Source organism: Sphaeramia orbicularis, chromosome 10 (genome assembly GCF_902148855.1).
Source record: "Sphaeramia orbicularis chromosome 10, fSphaOr1.1, whole genome shotgun sequence".
NCBI classification, from domain to species: Eukaryota; Metazoa; Chordata; class Actinopteri; order Kurtiformes; family Apogonidae; genus Sphaeramia; species Sphaeramia orbicularis.
The window spans coordinates 12,591,984-12,615,201 of record NC_043966.1 but is presented as its reverse complement, the minus strand read 5'-3'; the positions used below and the strand labels follow the sequence as shown (position 1 = coordinate 12,615,201).

At 37.5% G+C, this 23,218-nt stretch overlaps 1 protein-coding gene across 1 annotated transcript in view; it reads right to left on the bottom strand.

Annotated features, from left to right (window-relative positions):
- rxfp1 (relaxin family peptide receptor 1) overlaps nt 1–23,218 on the bottom strand; it is a 230,813-nt gene that overhangs the window by 59,681 nt on the left and 147,914 nt on the right. Inside the window, 1 exon segment of the mRNA XM_030146263.1 lies at nt 13,475–13,558. Within this exon segment, the coding sequence (XP_030002123.1) occupies nt 13,475–13,558 (84 nt within the window).

Sequence of the window (23,218 nt, the reverse complement as noted above, 5' to 3'; positions counted from 1 at the left end):
TGAATTCTTAAATTTAAAAAAAAGGAAAAAAAAAAGCATCTAGAATTGGCAAAAGTACACATACCGTTGTTAATTAATGTAAAACAAAAACAGTATATTGAAAAAATTTACATCACATCCATTTACGCTGTAATTCATGGTGTTTTTCAGAAGGTATGAATGATGTAAAGAAACATAAATAAACAAATAAAAATAAAACAATATTCAATATTTCCCCTAAGATAGACTCAAAGTAAATTAATACCAGTTAATCGAACAATACGATCCCTCCTGAAACATTCAGCACTAAAACATCACATTATACAGGGTGGAGAAGCAAAATTTACAATGAACATTTAGTTGTTTTTTTCTCAGCAGGCACTACGTCAGTTGTTTTGAAACCAAACATATATTGATGTCATAATCATACCTAACACTATTATCCATACCTTTTCAGAAACTTTTGCCCATATGAGTAATCAGGAAAGCAAACGTCAAAGAGTGTGTGATTTGCTGAATGCACTCGTCACACCAAAGGAGATTTCAAAAATAGTTGGAGTGTCCATAAAGACTGTTTATAATGGAAAGAAGAGAATGACTATGAGCAAAACTATTACGAGAAAGTCTGGAAGATACTATTAAAGAAGAATGGGAGAAGTTGTCACCCGAATATTTGAGGAACACTTGCGCAAGTTTCAGGAAGCGTGTGAAGGCAGTTATGAGAAAGAAGGAGGACACATAGAATAAAAACATTTTCTATTATGTCAATTTTCTTGTGGCAAATATATTCTCATGACTTTCAATAAACTAATTGGTCATACACTGTCTTTCAATCCCTGCCTCAAAATATTGTAAATTTTGCTTCCCCACCCTGTACATCAAATACTCCACTGACCATAAAGTTGGAATAAAATATTTTTACCTAATATTCGGAAATGATTGTGTTAATGTGATTTATTCTTCATAGATAAACTGTAACTGAGACACGTGATTACTGATGTGCATAAATTTGAATAAAAAGAAGAATGTGTTGAAAACAAAATTATTCCACCTTTATGGGCAACAGTGTAACTATATAACATATGCTTTTAATCTGGTAAAACACTGGAATTGTTACTCACTAATTCTTGTTCTAGTATTCATATTATAACTGAGTGTTTATATATAAAAACTGATTCATTCATTCATCTTCTGAACTGCTTTATCCTATAATAATAATAAAAAACTAAACAAAACTGACTATAATACAAAATATTCTTTCATTTTCGGCTCCAGTCCATATTTCACTTAATTAGACAGAGGTTAAAGTCACATTGAATTCAAAATAAATAGACTACAAAATAAATATGAAACCTGATTTCAGTTTATTATTAATTCTTTGCCACTCCTGACATCAACTTTCCACAGATTATAGATTTATTGAAACTGTTTTTCCCCTGAAACTTGTTTTTAATGCTGTACATACTTCACATACACTACTGGTCAAAAGTTTTAGAACGCCCCAATTTTTCCAGTTTTGTATTGAAATTGAAGCAGTTCAAGTCCAATGAACAGCTTGAAATGGTACAAAGATAAGCGGTGAACTGCTAGAGGTAAAAAAAAAAAAAAAAGTTTGATGGGTCGAGTTGCAGCAAGAAAGCCATTGCTGAGACTTCAGAATAAGAAAAAGAAGCTTGGCTGGGCCATGAAACAGCCCCAGTGGACTACTGAAGACCGGAAGGTGTTATGGACTAGGGATGGAACGGTTCACAAAATCCACGGTTCGGTTCAAATAACGGTTTTGTGGTCACGGTTTTCGGTTCGGTGTACATTGAATACCATATATCCCAATGATCCACCATTAACAGTTTTTTTTTTTTTATGTATTATGTCATGTATTGCTGTGTAAAACCTAACAGAATGAGGCACATTACCATTTCATACATCATTAAAGCTGGTGAGACATAGCTAGTTTCAGCATGCATTTCCTCTATTGGCAAAAAAAGTTATCTTTAACAAATTCCAGACAAAAATAGTCATTAGAGTGGAGCCATTTCAAACTTACTAAAATATAAATCCTGAGCAACATTGACCTGTTGTGGTTCTTACAAAAATATCTTAAAATTTAAAAAAATAAAATGTAAAATGGCTCTAATTCACTATATTTTTTGCATTGTCTGTAGTAACAGGTATTGTGCTGCTGCCCCTCCCTAACTTCCATTCTGTCACTGCCCCAGTCAGTGCTTCAGACAGATGCTCGCTTGTATGGCTGTCATAAAGGGGGCGGGTCTGCAACACGGAGCTTTTCATTTCCCACTCTGAACTCACGTAATGGATAGTCAACGTTAGGACACTTTTCGTAGCCCTGCAGGTCCATCTGTCAGTAGTAAGAGCTACACAGGCTGTGATAGACAACTCATTTTCAATTGCTCTACGCATCTCTTCGTAAAGTGCGGGAATTACCGTGTCACTGAAGTGTTTGTGGGTGGGGATATTATATTGTGGCTTCAGTGCTTTTATCATATGCTGAAATCCTACACCCTCCACCACGGCATAAGACTGCATATGTTTACCAATGAAACACCCTAGTGCTTTCATTAGTTTTTGCCCTGTCCGAGCGACCATTGTAAGGCTGTCTGTAAGCTGCGTGAAGTGAAAGTTGTACTTTACCCGACTCTGTCCTCTTTGCACTGTCAACTGACACACTAAGCTGATGTCTCCGCAAATGAGCCGACATGTTTGATGTGTTCCGTTTGCATAAAGTACTTGTGTTGCGCAGTGCTTGCACACTGTCACACTTTTGTCCACCACTTTGTTACCGCCGTCATCATAGCTAACAGGTGCATCCTCTATCTCTGTCCCTTTACCTCTGTCTACTCCACTTACCATGTCTACAGTCCACTACTGCCATGCATTGTGCATGTGTATGATTGAAACTATATACACGCTAGAAACTGAGTAGTAAAACAAAGAAGAAAGATAAACATATGAACCGAACGCCACACGCGAACCGAACCGAGTCAAGTGAACCGAACGGTTCGGTTTTATTTCATAAACCGTTCCTTCCCTATTATGGACTGATCAAACCTGCAACTGGAAGTCTTCTCTTCACAGTTGAAACTGAGACTTGCTTACTACGACCACTATTGAGCTGTGCTTGAAGCTGTTGTCCTGTGAGTCTCCTATCACACAAGCTGTTGACTGTCATAAACTTGTCTTGTGATTCTGTTGTGTCTTTGGCTCTGCCAGACTCTTCCTGTCAGCATTTCCCCCAGTTTCTGAGTGCCTTTGGATGGTGAAGGAAACTGGACTTACTGACACCTGGACTTTCTTGGCAATTTCTCTGTAGGACAGACCTACATTTTTAAGTGTTATGATGCTCTGTCTCTCTTCTATCATTAATTGCCTTTTCCTCTCTTCCATTTTTATAGTAACACACTACTTTCTGCAGTACAATACTGTTCAAATAATGCTCACAACAGTATGGTACCAAAGTGTGTTCCAACACCACTTTTATGCAGACAGAGGGGGTTGTTAAGTAATTCAGAAACGTTGGGACACCTGTAGGATTTGATAGCACCAACTTTCGAGGCTTGATCAACCTCCATTGCTGCAGAACTGCTTTAAGTTGTTAACCCATTTCTTGTTTGCCTTTTTGTATAATTCTGAAATGTACATTATTTTTCAGTTTTGTTTAACCTTACCTTTTTTTAATTTTTTTTTTTAAAATAACTTTGGTAGTTCACCGCTTACCTTTGTACCATTTCAAGCTGTTCATTGGACTTGAACTGCTTGAATTTCAATACAAAACTGGAAAAACTGGGGTGTTCTAAAACTTTTGACCGGTAGTGTATGTCCAGATTGGATCTTAATACAGAGACTGAAAAATGCATTTGTGAGGTCATTAGAACTTTACTAAATCATCAAATCTACTGTTGGATTAGGACTTTTGCACAGTACTGTATATCTGCGACACTCTCCCTCTTAGTCAAACAGAAACAATGGGCAAATATTACAGTTCATGTTTAAAGTAAAAATAAACTTTACTCTATTATTTGAGTAAATTTTGTCAGAGAAGTAAATATTCAACTAAATCAATCTGTTTCAAGTGAGTTATCAAAATAATCTCAGTACCAATACTCCTACTTTTATTTTACTTACCATATTATACTCTCTATTCTTCTTGTTTGTGAATAATCATGTATACTATCTAATAGTTGTATTGTTTTATTGTTTTATGCTGATTATATTCTCCTTTTCCATCTTCTAGTCCTTTTACTCCTTTTCGTACACCTTCCTTTCCTCCTTCTCTATTATTATTCTTATCATTATCAGTCTTATTCTAGTACTTGAACTTCCCAGTGTGGCTGACATCTGACAACCATTCTGACAACCTACAGTTTTAACAGCTGATTGGGGACATAGAATCTCAAAGAGCCAAGTTCAAAACTGCATCAAATGCACAGTGTCACCGTCCAGCACACATGGTCTCCATTATAGTAACCCATGAGCCAAGTATAAGATGTCTAAGCATGTAAGTGAGCATGTGAAGGCTTTAGGAGGGTGAAAATAAGATTTTCAGGACTTGTGATTAGATCAAAAAGGAGACCGAGGCGGCAGAAAAAGAAGGGGAACTTAAGCCGAGTGATGCTGCATCTGAGAGGATCACAAGGATCACAAACGTCACCAACGTCTCTGATGTAGATAACGGACATAAATCAAAGAAAAAGAGGCTGATGACTGAAAAGCTTGACATGTGTTTTCAGTGTTGGGAAGAAGACTGACAAACTGGAAACCTTGACTTGTAAAATGTTTAACATCAGTTGATCCATTAATCCTATCAATACATGTAAATAATTGGTGTAAAATGCAGTTTGTTATGTTTCCATGGTCATCAGATATGACCCATTTGGACGTTCACAGGCTCTGTAGTTACTGTGGAACACCGTCATCTTCTACACCATTGATTCACCAGTAAAACCCATAGAGTTGGATCAGTGACAGTGGATGGAGACATTTGTTTTATGCTCAGTTAATGATATATTTGCTGAGAAAATCACTTTTTCTTCAGTTTTCTCTGTTTTTGATTTAATAACCCTCAACTTTAATCACAGCTTTAATGAACATCTACATGATCAGAAAATTAAATATAGGAAAATATGTGATTTTCACTGAAATAATGCAAAATAAAGTGGATAGCATTATAATAAATAGTGATAAATCACTTAAAAAAAGGCGAAATCTAGAGAAAAATTCATTTGGGAACTACCACAAAAGTAGCACGGGGTCTTTATGGGTTAAGTTTTACAGATGTCTGTTTTGTTTGATGGTTTTGACGTAACCCATAAAGCAGTGGCATGCAGTCAGAGGAGGCAGAGCCTCCTTGTCAATCTTGAAAAGAAAAAACTTGACTATAAAATATAATAAATGTTGATAGTTGTCAGCTGGTATGTCCTATACACTCATTTTCCGTTCAAATCCAATATTGTTATTATTATTTTTTTGTCAATTAGAATAGCAGAATTTCCACATGCTCCGTTCAAATACAAGGAGGAGATGCGCCGTGAGGCAGCGCTTATGCTGTGCCTCCAGGAGAACTGTCTACTCCCCTCATGAACTCTGCTGGTACCCGATGAAATATTGTGTCGCTGTCCCTCTGTATATCGCAGTTAAAATCCTTTCAAACACTCTGATTATATGCTTTATCCTTCCATAATCTGCATAACGTATGGAATGTATTTCTGTAATGTGTTTAGGCTCGCAGATTAATCATAAAACCGCAGTGAAAAAGTCACTCGGGGAGGCAAACAGTACCCCTGCCTCATGATAGATGGCGCCTGTGAGTCCACAGATTCATGCGCTTATAATCTTCTTCGTTCTTTTGTATACACTTTAATTCACCAGGATCGGCGCATGGATTTCATGTACAAATAAAGGTAAGACCATAAACTTTTTTTATTTTTAGCTTGAAATGGCTCTTTTTGAAGGTTTCCTGTTGAGTTCCTGCCAGTCTACCTATGCTGACTTGATGCACAGCCCATATACCCAGGCCGTTCCTTTGGCTCACTCTCTCTATTCCAGTTTCTCAGGCCACCATATATTTGTAGATTTGGCTCTGAAAGAGTCAGTGCTTCCCCAGCCATGAACCCCACTGCACATGACTGCCATAAAGACCCAAACATCCACGGTGACCAACACCATCTACTGACCAAAAGGGTTTAATATCTGTTGATCCATTAGTCCAATCAATACATGTCAATAATTGGTGTAAAATGCAGTTTTTCAGCTTTTCATCATCATCAGATATGACCCATTTGGACATTCAGAGGCTCCGTAGTTACTGTGGAAACACCGTCATCTTCTACAACACTAATTCACCAGTAAAACCCATGGAATTGGATCAATGACAGTGGACGGAGACACTTGTTATATGTTCAGTTAATGATGTATTTGCTGAGAAAATCACTTTTTCTTCAGCTTTCTGTTTCTGATATAATAACCGTCAACTTTAGTCAGAGCTTTAAAGAACAAAGTAAATTAAATGTAGGAAAATGCCTGAAAAACACCAAACAAAGGAGATAATGTTACAATAAATGGCGATAAATTACTTAAGAAAGGCTAAATATAGAGAAATTATTATTTGGGAAGTGCCACAAAAGTAGTACTGGGTCTTTATGGGTTAATAACAGTTAATTTGTGCTTTTTTAATTTCATTTCGGCTTGTGTGAATGTACTTCTGTGTGGTAATACTTGACCAGGGTTTGCCCCAGTGATCCTGAGTCCTTGAATTTCAATCATCTACAGATAAATGATAGTTCTTTTTTTTTTTTCTTGAAGATTTTTCTGCCTTTACCTTTTACAAATTGAAATACATCCACATTCTTTCAATCGTTTGACTCTCGTCTGAAAGTCATCATCATCATCATCATTATCATCATCATCATCATCATCATATCTTATCACACCAATACCAAATCCATTCCTGGACAGTACTACTTTGCTTCCTGAACACCTTGGTTGGAGCAATGAGGGCCCAACAGGCACCAATGCAAGATGTGTTCCTTAAATTGGTCTGCTGCACCACAGGGGCATTCAGTGCTGGTGGTGATTCCCCACTTGTGGCAGTTGTCATTAGTTCGGCCAACCTTTACTCTTGCCCTATTCAGTGCAGCCCAATCCCTCCTGGAGAGGGATGTTCCACTGGGCAAACTTTCTTAGATGCCTGGTACCGCCTCATTTTGTGGCTGCTGGTCATTTTCGCACCACTTCTCAAGCTTATACAGTGTTGCTTGTGATAGCTCTAGCCCTTCCACTGCTGAAAAACTTTTCCAAGACTTGAGTTGTCATCTTACTTCATGATGGCCATGGAGTGAGTGTCTCGGGTCATTAGTTTGTTTGAACTTTTCAGTTTATCCTCTGCCCTCATCGGATATGAGGTGGTGCTATACTCTATATAAGGATGGTAACAGGGTCAGTTTTAGGGTGCTAGTAACTATCCGACATCTGAATATCTTTGAGGAGCATTGATTTTGCACATTCAGTCATTTTCTTTGCTCCTAGTAGAACAGACCTGACCTTGAAGCTACCTTTGTACCAAATCATATACACAAATGTTAGTTTAAAAAAGATAAATCTTGTCTATTCTTCTTCCTGTCTCTTTCTTGTTTGAGTTTGTAAAATTGCTTGCTCAATGAGAAGTCCACTTTCCAACTGATTGAATCTTGGCTTGTTGACAGAGGGTAGAAATAATAGTGGAAATCATTTACATGATAATCAAACTATAATGTGTATCTATGAATAAATCCTGATGTGGACAAATGTAGAATCCAACAAAATATTCCTTCTACAACAGTGCTCCAATGAATATGTGAATTATATGTCATTTATTGTACAAAGTATAAGGAATTCTAGGACAAACAATATCAGGAAAGACACCGCAGACATCACTAGCATCTAGATTTATAACATTCTAAGCTGAAAACACAAGGTAGGACATCAGATAAAATCTACACGGCTTTACTTTTGTACAAGAATAAAGATGAGTGTATTTTGTCAGAACTGTGCAGAAAATGCCATGGATTCTTACTGAGTACACAATGGTTATTAAAACTAGTTATATGTGTCAAATCTAATGAGCTCAATTCCTGTGAAGTCAATTGTTTTTCCTCAGTGCTCCAGATATCAGTGACAGAAAACTGACAGAAATGATTCAGATTATATCATTTATGTTAAGAAGTAATAAAAGACCTTTTGGTGAAGGTGGAAATGGTAGATTGAAAAATATCAACTATTTAGGCCTATAATTCCAATTCAACTATTCTGTGAATTATTAAAATCAAGACACTAGGGGCACATATTTGAACCCATACTTTCACAGTAATGGAAAAGAAGAGAGTAATGTGCAGGGAAACAGACTGAATACTTGATCAGGAGGAAATATTCTTAGAAGTTTGCCAGAAAAATAGTGGGTCTGGCCAAGAAAAGGTTAACATCTAGATATAAAAAAATATACATTTAAAATCACCTTTTAAAGACTTATATTTTGACAATACATTACTTCTAGTGTCCAGCACCAGTTTTTAGAAAAATGTTTTAAAAATACTTAGATATTCAGCGTAGATTTGTGCTTGCATTCTTTGTCCGTCAGTGCAATTTAAAGCAGAACTTTGATCCTCTTCTACTGTACCAGTATTATGCTTATGAGAAGTTTTAAGTTCAATTTAAAAACCTTTTGCTACTCTTTTTACAGTGGTTACAAATATCTAATAAACTGAGATAAATTAGAGCCTGACCGATATGGGATTTTTGGGGCTGATGCTGATATTGGGGGCTAAAAAAAAAAGCTGATATCCAATATATTGGCTGATATCCGATATATTGGCTGACAAATCAAACAAGAACACTGATATACACAGGATATAAGAGTCTTATATTAGATAATGGTGGACATGTGGATTAACAGTTGCCTAAATATTTGTTCATCTCATAAATTTAATTTATATAACTTTAAAACGCTGTGTAATAGTCCTGTATTAGAGTAGTATGTGACCCCTGGGAAACCACAGGTTGTAGGTGTGGTAGTTTTTCTGCTGGGGAGAGGAGACTTTTGGGAGTATAGTCTGTGACTGTCGGAGCAAAGGGCATAGCCGTCCGTGGTTGGAGGGGTAGCATGATTGCCAGAGCCATGTAACGCATTACAATTCTGAGACAGTAATATTTTAAGGTAAAGAATTACTTTTAAATAACAGTAACAAGTGATCTATAATGTATTACAGTTTGGAAGTAACTTGCACAACACTGGTTTTGTCCATATGTGAGTTCTGCGATGTTCAGAGTGACCCTGCCTTTACCAGGATGGGCTCTGGCATCTAGGTGATCCTCTTGAGGATCAAGCGGTTCAGACAATGAATAACTGAATGAATGAAAACAGATGAAGCAAATATGCACTTAGCAAAATATCCATGCTCGAGGCATACATTTGCATCGACTTTTCATATGTTTATGTGTATGTTTATGTTTACGCATTTGGCAGACGCTTTTTTCCAAAGCGACTTACAGGGGAAAACCAATTAAATCACTCAATCAATCAAAATTTTATTTATATAGCGCCAGATCACAAAAAAAAGTTATCTCTTGACATTTTATATATAGAGTTGGTCAAAACCAGACTCTAAGTCATGAGTTATTAGTCAATAAATCATCCCTGTACAAAAGTGGACAGGATATGAAAATATCATATTTTCTCATTTATTTCTTAATTATTTCTTCATATCACACTCAAGTCTGGCAAACCAATGACACTGAAAATGAAAAATTAAGTATCTGATGAAACTCATGTAGCCAAAGTGAACTGATCCACATGGTCTTCATACTTGGTCATCTAAAGGTCATATTTAACATTCGAAACAAGCTATGGGAATACCTGATGAAGTTAATGGGAAAAGCTGCTCAGAGAATAGTGGCTCTAAATGGTTTGTTTACATGCACAAAACATGTTGTTGAGCAAAGCAGCTCAACAGCAGAAGTAAAAGGTTCAGTGGGATTCATGATGACACCTGGGGATTTGACCACATTATTAATTATGGAGAGTGTTTCTATATCTGCAAAGAGCACCATGTTGGACAGCATGTGAGCAGAATACATTCATGTAAAATGAGTTATTAGTCAATAAATCATCCCTGTACAAAAGTGGACAGGATATGAAAATATCATATTTTCTCATTTATTTCTTAATTATTTCTTCTCCTTATGCTTTTAGACCACAAGGCTAGAGATCTCTACATTTAGAGGGTGACTAATGCACCCCCATGGTCAAAATGTAGAAGTGGAAACTATTATTGATGTTATTTTAGTTCCATTGCCTTTGCCCACTGACAGCAGTTGCGTTTAGTTGTCTCAGAAAATTGGGCCTTGGACAAATGAACAAAAGACAGAGCGGCCAAAGGCTCCACTTTAACACATAAATGATAAACTGTCACAAGTTTAGTGACAAAACACTGAATGATTTTCCAGTTCATCTTTAGAGACAAAATAATGGAAAAAAGGGGTGATGAATACACAGACAGATGGTAGACAAATGATCAAAATACACCAATGAATAGCAACTAGACTGGAGGAAAAATGTTAAATGGTTTTCAAATTTGTTTTTTTCATGGAGAGAAAACAATGAGAGACAGACGTTTGAGACTAAAAAGGTCAAAAAACATAATGTATCTTGAAACATTTTAGCCAGACATAGTGTGACTGTTATCACCAGTTTATTTCAAGGAACATGTGAATGCTAACCCATAGAGTCCCAAACATCCACCAGCCACCAAAATAATTCACTGATATAAAATGTTTAATAACTGTTGATCCACTAATCCTATCAATGCATGTAAATAATTTGTGTAAAATGCAGTTTGTCATCTTTTCATGGTCATCAGATATGACCCATTTGGACGTTCAGAGGTTCTGTAGTGAACATGGAAACACCGTCATCTTCTACAACACTGATTCAGCTGTAAAACCCATGGAGTTGGATCAATGACGGTGGATGGACACACTTATTTTGTGTTTAGATAACAATATATTTTGCAGAAAAAAAATATCTTTTTCTTTAGTTTTCTGTTTTGGATATAATAACCCTCAACTTTAATCTGAGCTTTAATGGACATCTATATAATCAGTACATTAAATGTAGGACTACACCTAATTTTACTTACTTTACTTAAAAATGCAAAATACAGAGCATAATATAAATCACTTAAAGGTGCCCTGCCACACAAAACCATTTTTACTTGTATTTATTGAAATATGTTCGGTTTATAGGTGTTTGTGTTATGTGGTGAATTTGAAAATGAACTGCTACCTCCTCTGTCTGCTATTGCCACTGAAAAGTAATAAATGGAGAAATCAGGTCAATTATTAAAGCTGGTCAGTGTCACATGTTAATGCCTGAGCTCATTACTATTAATGAGCTCAACCGGATAAGACCACGCCCACAGAATTCATCTACCCTCAGTGACAGTGTTCGTATACAGCAAGCTGGGTGCTGTAAAGGGGGGTGGGGGGGGGTGAACATGACAAATTCATGGGGCCCAGCATTCCCAGGGGCCCATAGAACAGTGGAGGGGGCCCAGTGGATACAGGTTAGAGGGTGGGAAAATTCCATGTAAGGTCTGCTGTACAGGAGAGGCACAGAAACCGAAGTCAGACCTTCAAAGCATGTTAAGTTGCACTTTCGGTTCCTCTACTCTCATTGGCTAGCTGTTAGCCAATCAGAGTCAACATGTTGATTATTCATAAGAACTGCTGCAAACTGAGCTGAGTCTTCCTGTAGGTTTTTTATACCATGTTAGAATGGATGGAAACTTGGTAACCAAGGCATTTTTCCCACAAAAAATGTTAGAGTCCATGGTAGAACTTCAGACACTAAAACAAAAGTAATGAAATATATGTTGCAGGGCACCTTTAAAGGAGTGGTATTTTTTGGTATTTTGGTTTTTTAAATGAAATTATGCATTTTAAAACATTTCCCTGTGGTCTACATAAACTGTAAATGCTATGTTTGGGTCTGAATTTTTCATTAATTTAACTCCACAGGTCCATCTTCAACCCTATTTCTGAGTAACGACACCAGAAAGGTCCTTTTGAGCGCTGGCCCTTTAAATGTACAAGCGCCACTTCACACCCCACGCCCTCCAGGTTGTTGACTGTGCTGCTCTGTGCCGTTCAGCCACTTGTGTTAATACAACCAACAACTGAACATTTTAGCTAATCGGCTCAAAGTCTGGACATATTTTCAGTTTTTACTACAACCACTGCTGCTGACAATTATGGCGTACTCAGAGAAATGTTCGTCAGAAGTCTTGACCTTATATGTGCAAATGTCGTGACATAACTAGTTACAGACATAACAAATTAAGAAAGAATTAAAACGGGTTATAGAAATCCACTCAATTTTTGCTGGAATGAATATAAAGATAGCTTTGCAGCACCTGGAGGGTTCAAATTCTAACATTTTGAACTATTAGGGTCCAAATACACAAATAAATGAACCAAAGACTAATAAAAGTGGGTTTTGCAAAATATGACCCCTTTAAAAAAGGTTAAAAATAAAGAAACATTCATTTGGGAACTGACACAAAAGCAGTGCAAGGTCTTTATGGGTTAACCAGTGTTGAACAGTTCATTATATATTCATCAAAACACATTCATGTTTATTCTTGCACACCTCTTTGTTGCCAGATCATAAAAGAGCCCACCATTAGTAATAACTTAACAGGGGTTTGGTGAAAAAACCAAAGGAAACATGTTTAATTATGTTTTTGTGGTCTGAAACAAAGTGATGTTGATGGGAGACAGAGACGCTGACTGTGATATTCTCCCAAATTAAATGAAAATAAAATAATGAATGAGTCCAAGAGGCCTATTCAGTCAATAAAGTATATGAAGACAGAAATGGAAAAATTGCTAAAGCCCTATGAGTTAACTTTTTTTTTGGCAGCGCTCATAAAAAGACATAAGAGCCGATAAATGTTTTCTTGCTTTGACTTGAACACCGATTCCCAGAACGCTTTCATTTAAGGATTTGAAGTGATTTATTGGATTTTATTTGTTGTTGCTTTGTTCAGTCAGTTAAACAGATTGTATCTAAAGCTTAAATAAGCCTCTAAAATCCAGCCGATCTCCAAAAATATGCCATTAGTCGTCTGAAAATACCTCACCGACTTCAAAAACACTTGAATTTACCCACTTTTGCACCCACTGTAACAGCATGTTTTATAATATGTAATCATTTCCTGTTATTGATTCAGCTAAAATGTTTTCATATTCTTAATAGCGCTTCATTTTCTGTTCCAAACACAGGAGGTTTAGGTAGTTCAGTAAAAAAGATAACTACCACAGATGATTGAAGACATCTGCTGAATGAAACACAGGCATGACCACAAAAAGAAAATAGAAAAACTAAATAAAGAAACAACAAATGAACAATAAAAATCAGCAGTTTTCACACAAAATAATCATTACTTACAGCACACACTGGACTTGGTTCCGACGTTAAAGCTGGGCATCCCAAAATACTTGTCAAATAGATGAGGCCATCCATTGTTATCTCCTGGAAAAGAAAATAAGAAAAAGATTACAGCCAATTGTTTTTACTGTCTATTCAGTCCTAAGTAATTCAAGACAAGAGGGCAGACAGTGTTCGACTGTTTTCCCTCTTTATGTGACGACAAAGTGTAAAACAAGAAAAGCACTCAAAGAGCGCAGACCTCCGCCAAGACAGACCCCCCCCCAATCACCACCAAAATTTAATGATTTCTTCCTTGTGCCAGTACCAATATTTCCTGAAAATTTCGTGAAAATCCATCCATAACTTTTTGAATTATCTTGCTAACAAACAAACAAACAAACAAACAAACAAACAAACAAACAAACACACAAACAAACACGCACGCAAACACACGAAGCAAAGTGATCATAATACCTCCTTGTGGAGATAATGAAAAGACAGCAATAAGTAGAAATAGAAAAGTGAGTTATTAGAGATAATTTCACTGTTCTGAATGAACTGATCGAGCACCAAAGTTCCCTTCTTTCTTCTTATTCTGGAAAAACAAACAAATAAAAAATTTTTTTTATTACAGTTACATTACAGACATGTTATTTTTCAATGCATCATGATGATTGATGATGATTTCATTTATTTGGATCTCCAGGAAGAATAGCAATGGCCTAAGCCAAAGTTAATGGAGTCCACACCCAACACAATTGTCTTTACACTGCAGTATACGAACAGGACGATCAGGATGATGATGATGATGAACTCAATTTCAAACATAAGTAGGAATAAAATATAAAGGTGAACAAAAGGCAATAAGAAACTACAAATTCTAAAGGAAAACTCCATCATATATGTGTATATATGCAGGTGTCTCTGCAGCTTCATTATAACCAGACTGTCATGATTTTCACCTCCTTTTACCCATAAAGACCTAGAACTGCTTTTGTGTCAGTTCCCAAATGACTTTTTCTCTATTTTTAACCTTTTGTTAGTGATTTATCACCATTTTCCCTAATATTATGCTCTGTATTTTGCATTTTAAGTGAAAATCGGGTATTTTCCTTCATTTAATTTACTGATCATGTTGATGTTCATTAAAGCTCAGATGAAAGTTGAGGGGTATTATATCAGAAAAAGAAAAAAACTAAAGAAAAAAAGAATACTTTTTCTGCAAAATCTATCCTTAACTGAACATAAACCCAGTGTCTCCATCCATTGTCAATGATCCAACTCCTTGGGTTTTAGTGGTGAATGAATGTTGTAGAAGATGACAGTGTTTCCACAGTAACTACAGAACCTCTGAATGTCCAAATGGGTCGTATCTGATGACCATGAAACTTTGTTGGGCAAATGACTATTTTTGGTAATTTCCACATGCATTACAAGACAGTGACAGCAACAGATCCAGTGAGGACAGTGAGTCAACAATCTCAGGTCCAATGTGGTCTACAGGGTCTGTAAGGTCCACCTTTGCATGAACAGTGAGTGTACCTGCTTTGTTAGGTACCATGAAGTAATGGTACTAATGTAAGGAATGATGTTCAAAGGGATCATGTGGATGTGGACAGGGGTCTGGATCAGCACTTATGTTGTTGGAATGTTCTAAAAGTAATGTTCCTTTCCTCTTACATGTTTTTTTTTTTTTAAACATAAAAATTCTTGGATTATGATTTTTTTGCCACTTATGGGTAAGGAACCTAATATGGTAACTTGATTTTCTGCATGACAGTCAGTTATATTCCTTCTCCTACTGAAAATGATACTATATCGGTATCACATTCACATTTGTGTTGCTTTCTTGTAAATTTTCCACCTGCATCTACATGGAAGAATATATAAAACACCATCAATATTCCATAAAATGAGTTAAAGTACATTGTAGTTTACAATGCAGGATGAAAAAATAACAATAAAAAAAAATGTCATAAAAGTAATAAAGTCTTGTGAGGTCCTCCAATAGCACACTAAGGTTGAACTTCTGAATTTCAGAGTATTTCTATGAGTGAACTATAAAGGGTTAAAGAACTTGTTAGAGCTGAGATACTAATGACTGCAGTAATTATCCAGTGGATTGAATCTGAACTGTTTATTAAGTTAAATCCAGGTGGGGACTATAAATAAACCTAATTATATTAGTTTACTGAGGCTGTTAAAATGTGTGACAAAAAATGATCAACATGTGTTTGCAGCATCCTTTGGAAAATAACTGAAATTTGAGGCGACATTCTCCCAGGAGGGTAGAAAGTGACGCTCTAATGCAGTGTTTGAGGTGGTCTGACTGAAATCCCTGCATAAACCCTTTATCTTACATTGACAGGCTCATTTGTCACGTATCCAACTCCAGATTCCAGAAGTATTCTTGCACTTTTCATCAGCTTGTTAAAAAAAAAAAAAAAAAAAATCCCTGATGCTTTTTGGTAAGAAGCATTTTCAGCTTGAAGTTAATCCTCTGTGCTGTTGCTGCCTCTTGGTTTAGTGCATTTTCATCTTTATATTCCAAACGTATCATACATCTGCAGTCACTACCGCTCCTTGATATTCATACATACATGTTTAGAGTGCAGGTCAGGTTTCCTTTATATCCCCTTGAGGACTAATCATACACTATTGTGACTGGTAAGAATAGGGTTTTTTTTTAGCTCTTGTTACTTTTGTGAAAATATAATAATTATCTAAATGTAGTCTGTCAGTCATTTACATTCTGCAGTTCTCACAGTGAATTCCACGGTAAATAAAGCATGATAAGACAGAATCGATTTAAAAAGGCGCAGTCTTTGCACATGAGCTGAATGACAAAATCCATGTTCAATAGAGTCTGTTTACAATTACCTACAAGAGCTGAGGTGTTAAAATGCACATCATGGAGTCTTCTCCCTTTTCTTTTTATGTCCTTGAAGGAGAATGTGTTTGTCGCACTCCAGGACTGTATCTTCATAATGAATTCGACATCAGTGGCAGCTTCCTTTGTTTGCACTAACATTCAACATGCTGCCCCTATGCACCTTTTACAGTCAGGGAACTACTGTTGTGCCTGTACTCTGAAGGAAGGATATTGATATTGTGAATTTCAAGGTGTGTATGAAGTACTTTAACTTTGAGAGAGCAAAACTTTTATTAATACGACATAAACAACTGCTTGACAGTGACAAACAGGTTCGGCCTCGTTCAGCCTACAGGTTTGACTAATGGTGTCACATTAACAAAACTAACAAGAAAAGCACTCGGAGAGCGCAGACCTCCGCCAAGACCACCAAGATCTGCCTCCCGTGCGTGTTTGTTTGTTAGCAAGATAACTCAAAAAGTTATGGACGAATTTTCATGAAAGCCCCCCCTCCCCCCCCCCCCCCCCCAATCACCACCAAAATTTAAAATTTCTTCCTTGTGTCAGTATCAACATTTCCTGAAAATTTCATGAAAATCCATCCATAACTTTTTGAGTTATCTTGCTAACAAACAAACACGCATGCACACACAAAGCAAAGCGATCACAATACCTCCTGGCGGAGGTAAAAATGAACATAAAAAGGCCAATAAATGTTATAAAACAGACACATTAACGTCAATAAACATTAATATAAACCCCCTCCTCTTGAACCCCTGCACATAAAACAGAACATAATGAGTAAAATGTCAAGTACCCACAATGCAATGCGGTTAATATGCCACAGTATCCAACGTTTCCACTGGTAAGGTTCCTTGCCGCCACACCACACATTTGATACAAAAAATCATCAGTAGTTGCTTTTCCACTGACCCTCAAATTTTGCAAATATAACTTGCGCATAAAAATTTACCTAATGGAAAACGACAATTTTGTCAAAAGTCTCATTTTTCGATTAATAGTTTTTGTGCTGAAAAAAGAGGTGGTTTTTTGGAAATTGTATATCAAGCAAAGCTGCAATGGAAAGACCTTTTTTTGCAACTAGAGTCAGGTGAATTAAAAAAATGGATGTTGACGTACGTTACAACAAGCAAAGAAAAAGAAGAAACATGTTGCGGTATGTGTGGACACACCAGGAAACCCAATGATTTTCTAATTTAGTACGAGATACAGGGGTAATATGTAATCATTATGAATATATCTGTAAATCAACACCATATTTACGTTCGTCTCCATGTTTATAGCTGCCCGCATCAAATTCAAATCTTTAATCCTAGCCTACAAAATTCTCCGTGGGTCTGCTCCTGTCTACTTAGGTGCACTAATAAAAGCTTATGTTGCCCCACGACCACTCCGCTCGTCTGGGGAACGTAGTCTGGTGGTCCCCAGACCTTGTACAAGACAATCCAGGCTCTTTTCATGGGTCGTTCCATGTTGGTGGAACGCTCTACCAAGTGCTACAAGAACAGAGTCATCCCTGCCTATCTTCAAGAAGCTCCTGAAGACCCAGCTCTTCCGAGAGCACCTCCTGTCCTAGCACTTTCAAACATTCCATTTTAAATATTCTAATAAGGTTTTTCCCAGGACAACCACAGATTCTTTCACGATTATCTCTGGACCTGCTGCGGTGGTCCGGCCTCTTCCCTGCCCTCATCATCACCACTCACTTATCCTCAACCGCCTCCATGTGTCTCCCCCTACTCCCCCCTTCTCCCCCAGTCCCTATCTCTATCGCTCTCTCTTTTTCCCCTTCTCTACTCTCTCTCTTTAACCCCAACTGGTCAAGGCAGACGGCCATCCTCCAGGAGTCTGGGTCTGCTCGAGGTTTCTGCTGTTAAAGGGAAGTTTTTCCTCGCCACTGTCACCAGTCACAAGTGTTTGCTCCTGGAGGATTCTGTTGGGTTTCTGTAAATTGACTTAGAGTCTGGTTTTGACCAACTCTATATATAAATGTCAAGAGATAACTTTCTTGTGATCTGGCGCTATATAAATAAAATTTGATTGATTGAGTGATTTAATTGGTTTTCCCCTGTAAGTCGCTTTGGAAAAAAGCGTCTGCCAAATGCGTAAACATAAACATGTTTATGGAATGACTTCTCGTGTCATCTCGTGATGATAAATAAACAAATCACCCCGCTTGTGATTTAATGGAAAAACAAACATTATGCTCTTCTGTTTTTTCGACATTTATTAAATATCGGTACAGTTTTGCGCAGATGTCCAATGGAAAAGCGACTACTATCGCATTAGACGTATTATATACATATATAAATATATAAAAGGGATGTCCTGATCCAATCTAAATATCAGTATCGGCTGCTGATCTGGCATTTTTTAGAAGATTGGATCAGATTTAGTCATGAGATAGGGCTGATTCGGGCCCAGTTCTGGGGGTGGGGGGTGGGGGGGTGGGGGCGACGACAAAGGTCCTGACCCCTCAAATTAAGCTTTCTGATGGTAGGGAAAAGGAAAATTACCTGCACAACAGTGGGAGGCTTAGAGGAATTAGTAAAGCATCTATAAGTTTCATTCTCACTTTATGGTCTTGTAGTAATGCGCAAGTCAGGTTTTTTTCAGCCTGCAGGGCTTTTGTGTAATTATTTGACCAGACCCAACCTGCCCCCGCAAATAAACTGACATTCTTTTGACCCCACCCCAACTCGACCAGCGAGTAACCCGCTGATCCACACATCACTAACGTCCGGCACAGAACACACCCCCATATAATACCTGGATGGACCTGTCCATAGACACGCTACAGCAGTGGCAAACATATGACCCGCGAACTAAAACCAGCCCACCAAAGGTTCTAATTTGTCCCACAGTATGAATTTGGGAAGTGCAAAAATTATACTAAAGTTTTTCTGAGTCAAAGGTGTCATATTTGTTTTAGTTCAGGTTCCACATTCAGCCCAACTGTGATCTCCAGTAAAAAAATAATAGCATAATAACCTATAAATAAGGACTCCAAATTTAAATCCAAATTTCATTGTAAAAAGGCAGTATCAGATCAAGTTGACCTGATTTCAGCAGGAAAAAAAAACAAAAAAAACAATTGATATATGATGGTTCAATAGCAGGTTTTTAAAGTACATTTTTGGCTTGAGGATTCCCAGATGGGTAATTAGACACCAATTAAAAATACTAATAAATTAATGTTGTTGCTGCTTTTCCCACAACTCCAAGACTCTAATCACCAGCAATGCCCACCGCCCCTTATTTAGTACATAAAAAAATATAATCATGTATTGAAAGAATTTAAATGCTGACAATTATTGAATTGTAGGTAATTTTTAGCAGAGCTGAAGTGTTTTGAGAGACAAAAATAGAATAAATATTGATAAATGATCATGTTCTAGCTGTTTTTTGTGCACGTACATTATTGGCTCGAGGGTCCGCAGAGGGTAAATTAAAAGGATCCACAAGGGGTATAGTTCTGTGTGTAAGATTTAATGGCATCTGGCAGAAAACTTGAGCATCTCTTGCCTCATGCACGTTCAATGTATCTGCTAACACTGTGGGGAAAAAACCCACAGAGAACATTTCTAAATTTGTCTCTCCATGTTGCCTTAAGGGATGCTGACATATTGATAACGTTTTCTCTGTTTGACTCAAATGAACTGTAGAGCTGCCTCAAAGGATCCACTGAATAGCTACAGATATTTGAAAATGCAGCTCCTTATAAAAGGGAAACACAGGGGGCATGTCAGTCTGACCCCTGTGGTTCTTTACTGGCTTTCGATCAAAGACTTTATTGACTTTAAACATCTATACTTGCCACATAAATCACTTCACCAGAATATATTAGTGTGTAATGTAAATTCCCTGACAGTGCAAATAAACACTCCAGGCTGACCGTGAGCAGTCTATGCACTCTTATGTATGGATATTAGAAGTGAAACGATACAGAAACATTTGGTTTGTTATGTTTTTGGTACAGGGGTGTTCGGTTCGACACATTTTCTATATGTTTTCGGTACAGTGAAGCAGACCAGTGTGGGGGGGGTGCTCCGTAACAACCGAAAAACTGTGCCCCTGTTATACTCTCTGTTGTCATGTTCATGTATCTATCTATCCATCCATCCACCGACCGTACCTACGGTGTCTATGAGTGTCAAGAAAGGCACCTATAAGTAAGATGTATAATAATAATTATTATTATCATTATTATTCTCTTACCCTCTTACATTTTACAGAGTGAATATTTAAAGGGGTTCTGTGTCATATTGAAATTCCGAACAGAACAAATCAATGCTATGTTGTAATGAGTCGAGTACAGAGGCTGAACCCAATTGCAAGACCAGTAGACGGATGAAAAGTTGAGTGTGTTTATTAAACACAATCACAGGGAAAACAACACAACACAGAATAGTTAACACGTCTGTGAAGGCGTGGGAATCTGTACTCGACGTCCGGGCTGTGAGCAGGGTCAGCGGGCGATCCGCACGGCCGAGCTGGAGTAATCCCGACAGCAACCAGACTAGGGCAGAACAGAGGGATGTCAAAAAACAGGCCAGGTCATACATGGGAGAGCAGATCAGAGAGCAACGGTACATGAGAGACAGGCAAAAACTCACGGTCAGTAATCCAGGCGCAGGGTTGATACACAGGTAATCGTTTGAGGCTGAGGTACCAAAGGGAGTAGGCAGAATCAGAGTCGGGTAAACGAACCAGGTCACAGATGAGCAGGCAAAACAGGAACAGGCAGAATCGGTGGTCGGAAGACAAAACGGGTCACAACGGGCAGACAGACTGACAGGATTCAAAAACGCTGGTAAGTAAGCACACGAGTGTAGCAAACAAACTGGCAACGAGACAGGGGAAGACACAGGGTTTAAATACACAAGAGGGCGGGAAGACAGTTGGACACAGGTGGAACACATCAGGGCGGAGTCAGGTAATCAAGCACAAGTGAAACAATCAAGGAGGGGAAGTAAAGACACCAGACACAAGAGGGAAACTTAACAAAATAAAACAGGAAATGACAGACAACATAAAAGACAACATAAAAGACAGACAAGACAGACAAATCCAGACAGTCTGGGAGCCGACATGACATATGTATCCACAGACTGTATCACTCACTGAATAAATTATAAAGATCATTGTTTACACACATCTGTATTATCGTATCATGAAGCTTTTTTCTTCAACCTAAAACTCAACGCCGGTTATTTTGACAGTTGCTCAAAATGATGCAGTGTCTTATAATGATCATGTGCTGCATCAGTTGATAGTTTACATTATAGCTCTGTTAGCTTAGCTCTGTTTTTAGAAAACAGCCACAGGACAAGCACAGATCACATCTGTTTTCTATATAGTTTGTGTTGTCAGTAGCTGAATTACAGAGCCATTAGGAATCGTCCAAACTAGGTCTGAACTGTCACAGTTTAGTCTGAACCGTGAATGAACACACAGCAATTTAGCAAAGATAAAAACATCACATAATAAACAGCTTCATAGCCTCATAATCAAACTCACCCAATTTTTTAACTAAAATAAAAAATGGTGAAATGATTTTCTAAATTAATTCTTCACATTTCAACTCTGTTCTTAAAATACAAAGTAATAAAGGAAACTCTTGTTTTCCTTTCATATCTTCATTCAGCCTTCAGCGTACACACTGTGCTTTAGTAAAAGATGTTGAACATAAATAAAGATCTTACAACTGAAACTCTAGAGTACCATTAAAACAAAAGCAACAGAGGGTAAACTCGTATCTTGCTCCCTTGAGATATTACACTGTAAAACATTTATTACTAATAAAACATGCAGCTGAGCATCAAATCACCTTTACCTAAAGCTACAGTTATCTACTACCACTTTGTAAGAGTGCGTTCTGAAGCTCTTTTTTTCCATTTCATGTTTCTAAAGTCCTGTCCACCCACAGATGGAAATCAGTTTCCAATCTCTAACCCTGCTCATGAATATACCAGCCATGGGAAACAGAGCCCACCAATAATTTCCAGCATCCTTAGCAATTTGCAAAGGTTTATGATCAAAGCTACAATAGACCCACCACCAACCCTCTGTCATTTAAGCTTATATTTAGTTTTTGTCACGTTATGGCTAGCAGGACTTCAAAGGGAGCCGGAGTGATGGTGTTACCTCAGTTTGGGTGTGAAATGCAAATCTCAAAGTGCTCTTATGTGGAATCCTGTGATAGAAAGGACGGTGCCCTTGTCTCTATTTAATGCATCCAGGACCATGAGGGTGACAGTGACAGAACACTAGTTATTGTGCTGAGTTTTAAGATGATAATCAAGAGATTATTTACACTGTTTCATGTATGTTTACATTGTTTACACTCTTACATTTTTAAAATTTTACACTTTCATACAGTGTATCTCCAATGTGCGCATGTTTCGATTGCATGCTATTTTATATCATTTTTAATGTATATCTGTATCTTACTGTGTTATTATTTAGATTGAAGTGCACTTTCGGTGGCAGAGACCTGCAGTTTTGTTGCCCAACTGGTGCAATGACAATAAAGCATATTCTATTCTATTCCATTCCATTCCATTAGCACATTGACCCACAGGGAACGATGGCTTCTAGATCTTGGACTTCATCTCTGTCAATACAGAGGGTGGGATGTGGAAATGGGGAGTGTTTTTAACTCTATAACGTCAAACGTATCGTATTTGATACATGAGTTTTGAAGCCCTCTACACGATCAGTTGTTTTTTTTTCCCTTGAAAGACCTCATGTATACGATTAGATACATGCAATACACAGATAATCCACCAGGGGGAGGAATTCGTTCACCAGAGGCCTTTCCAGTGACACTACAAGATTGTCTTTAATGAGGAAGGAGGCAGAACTTT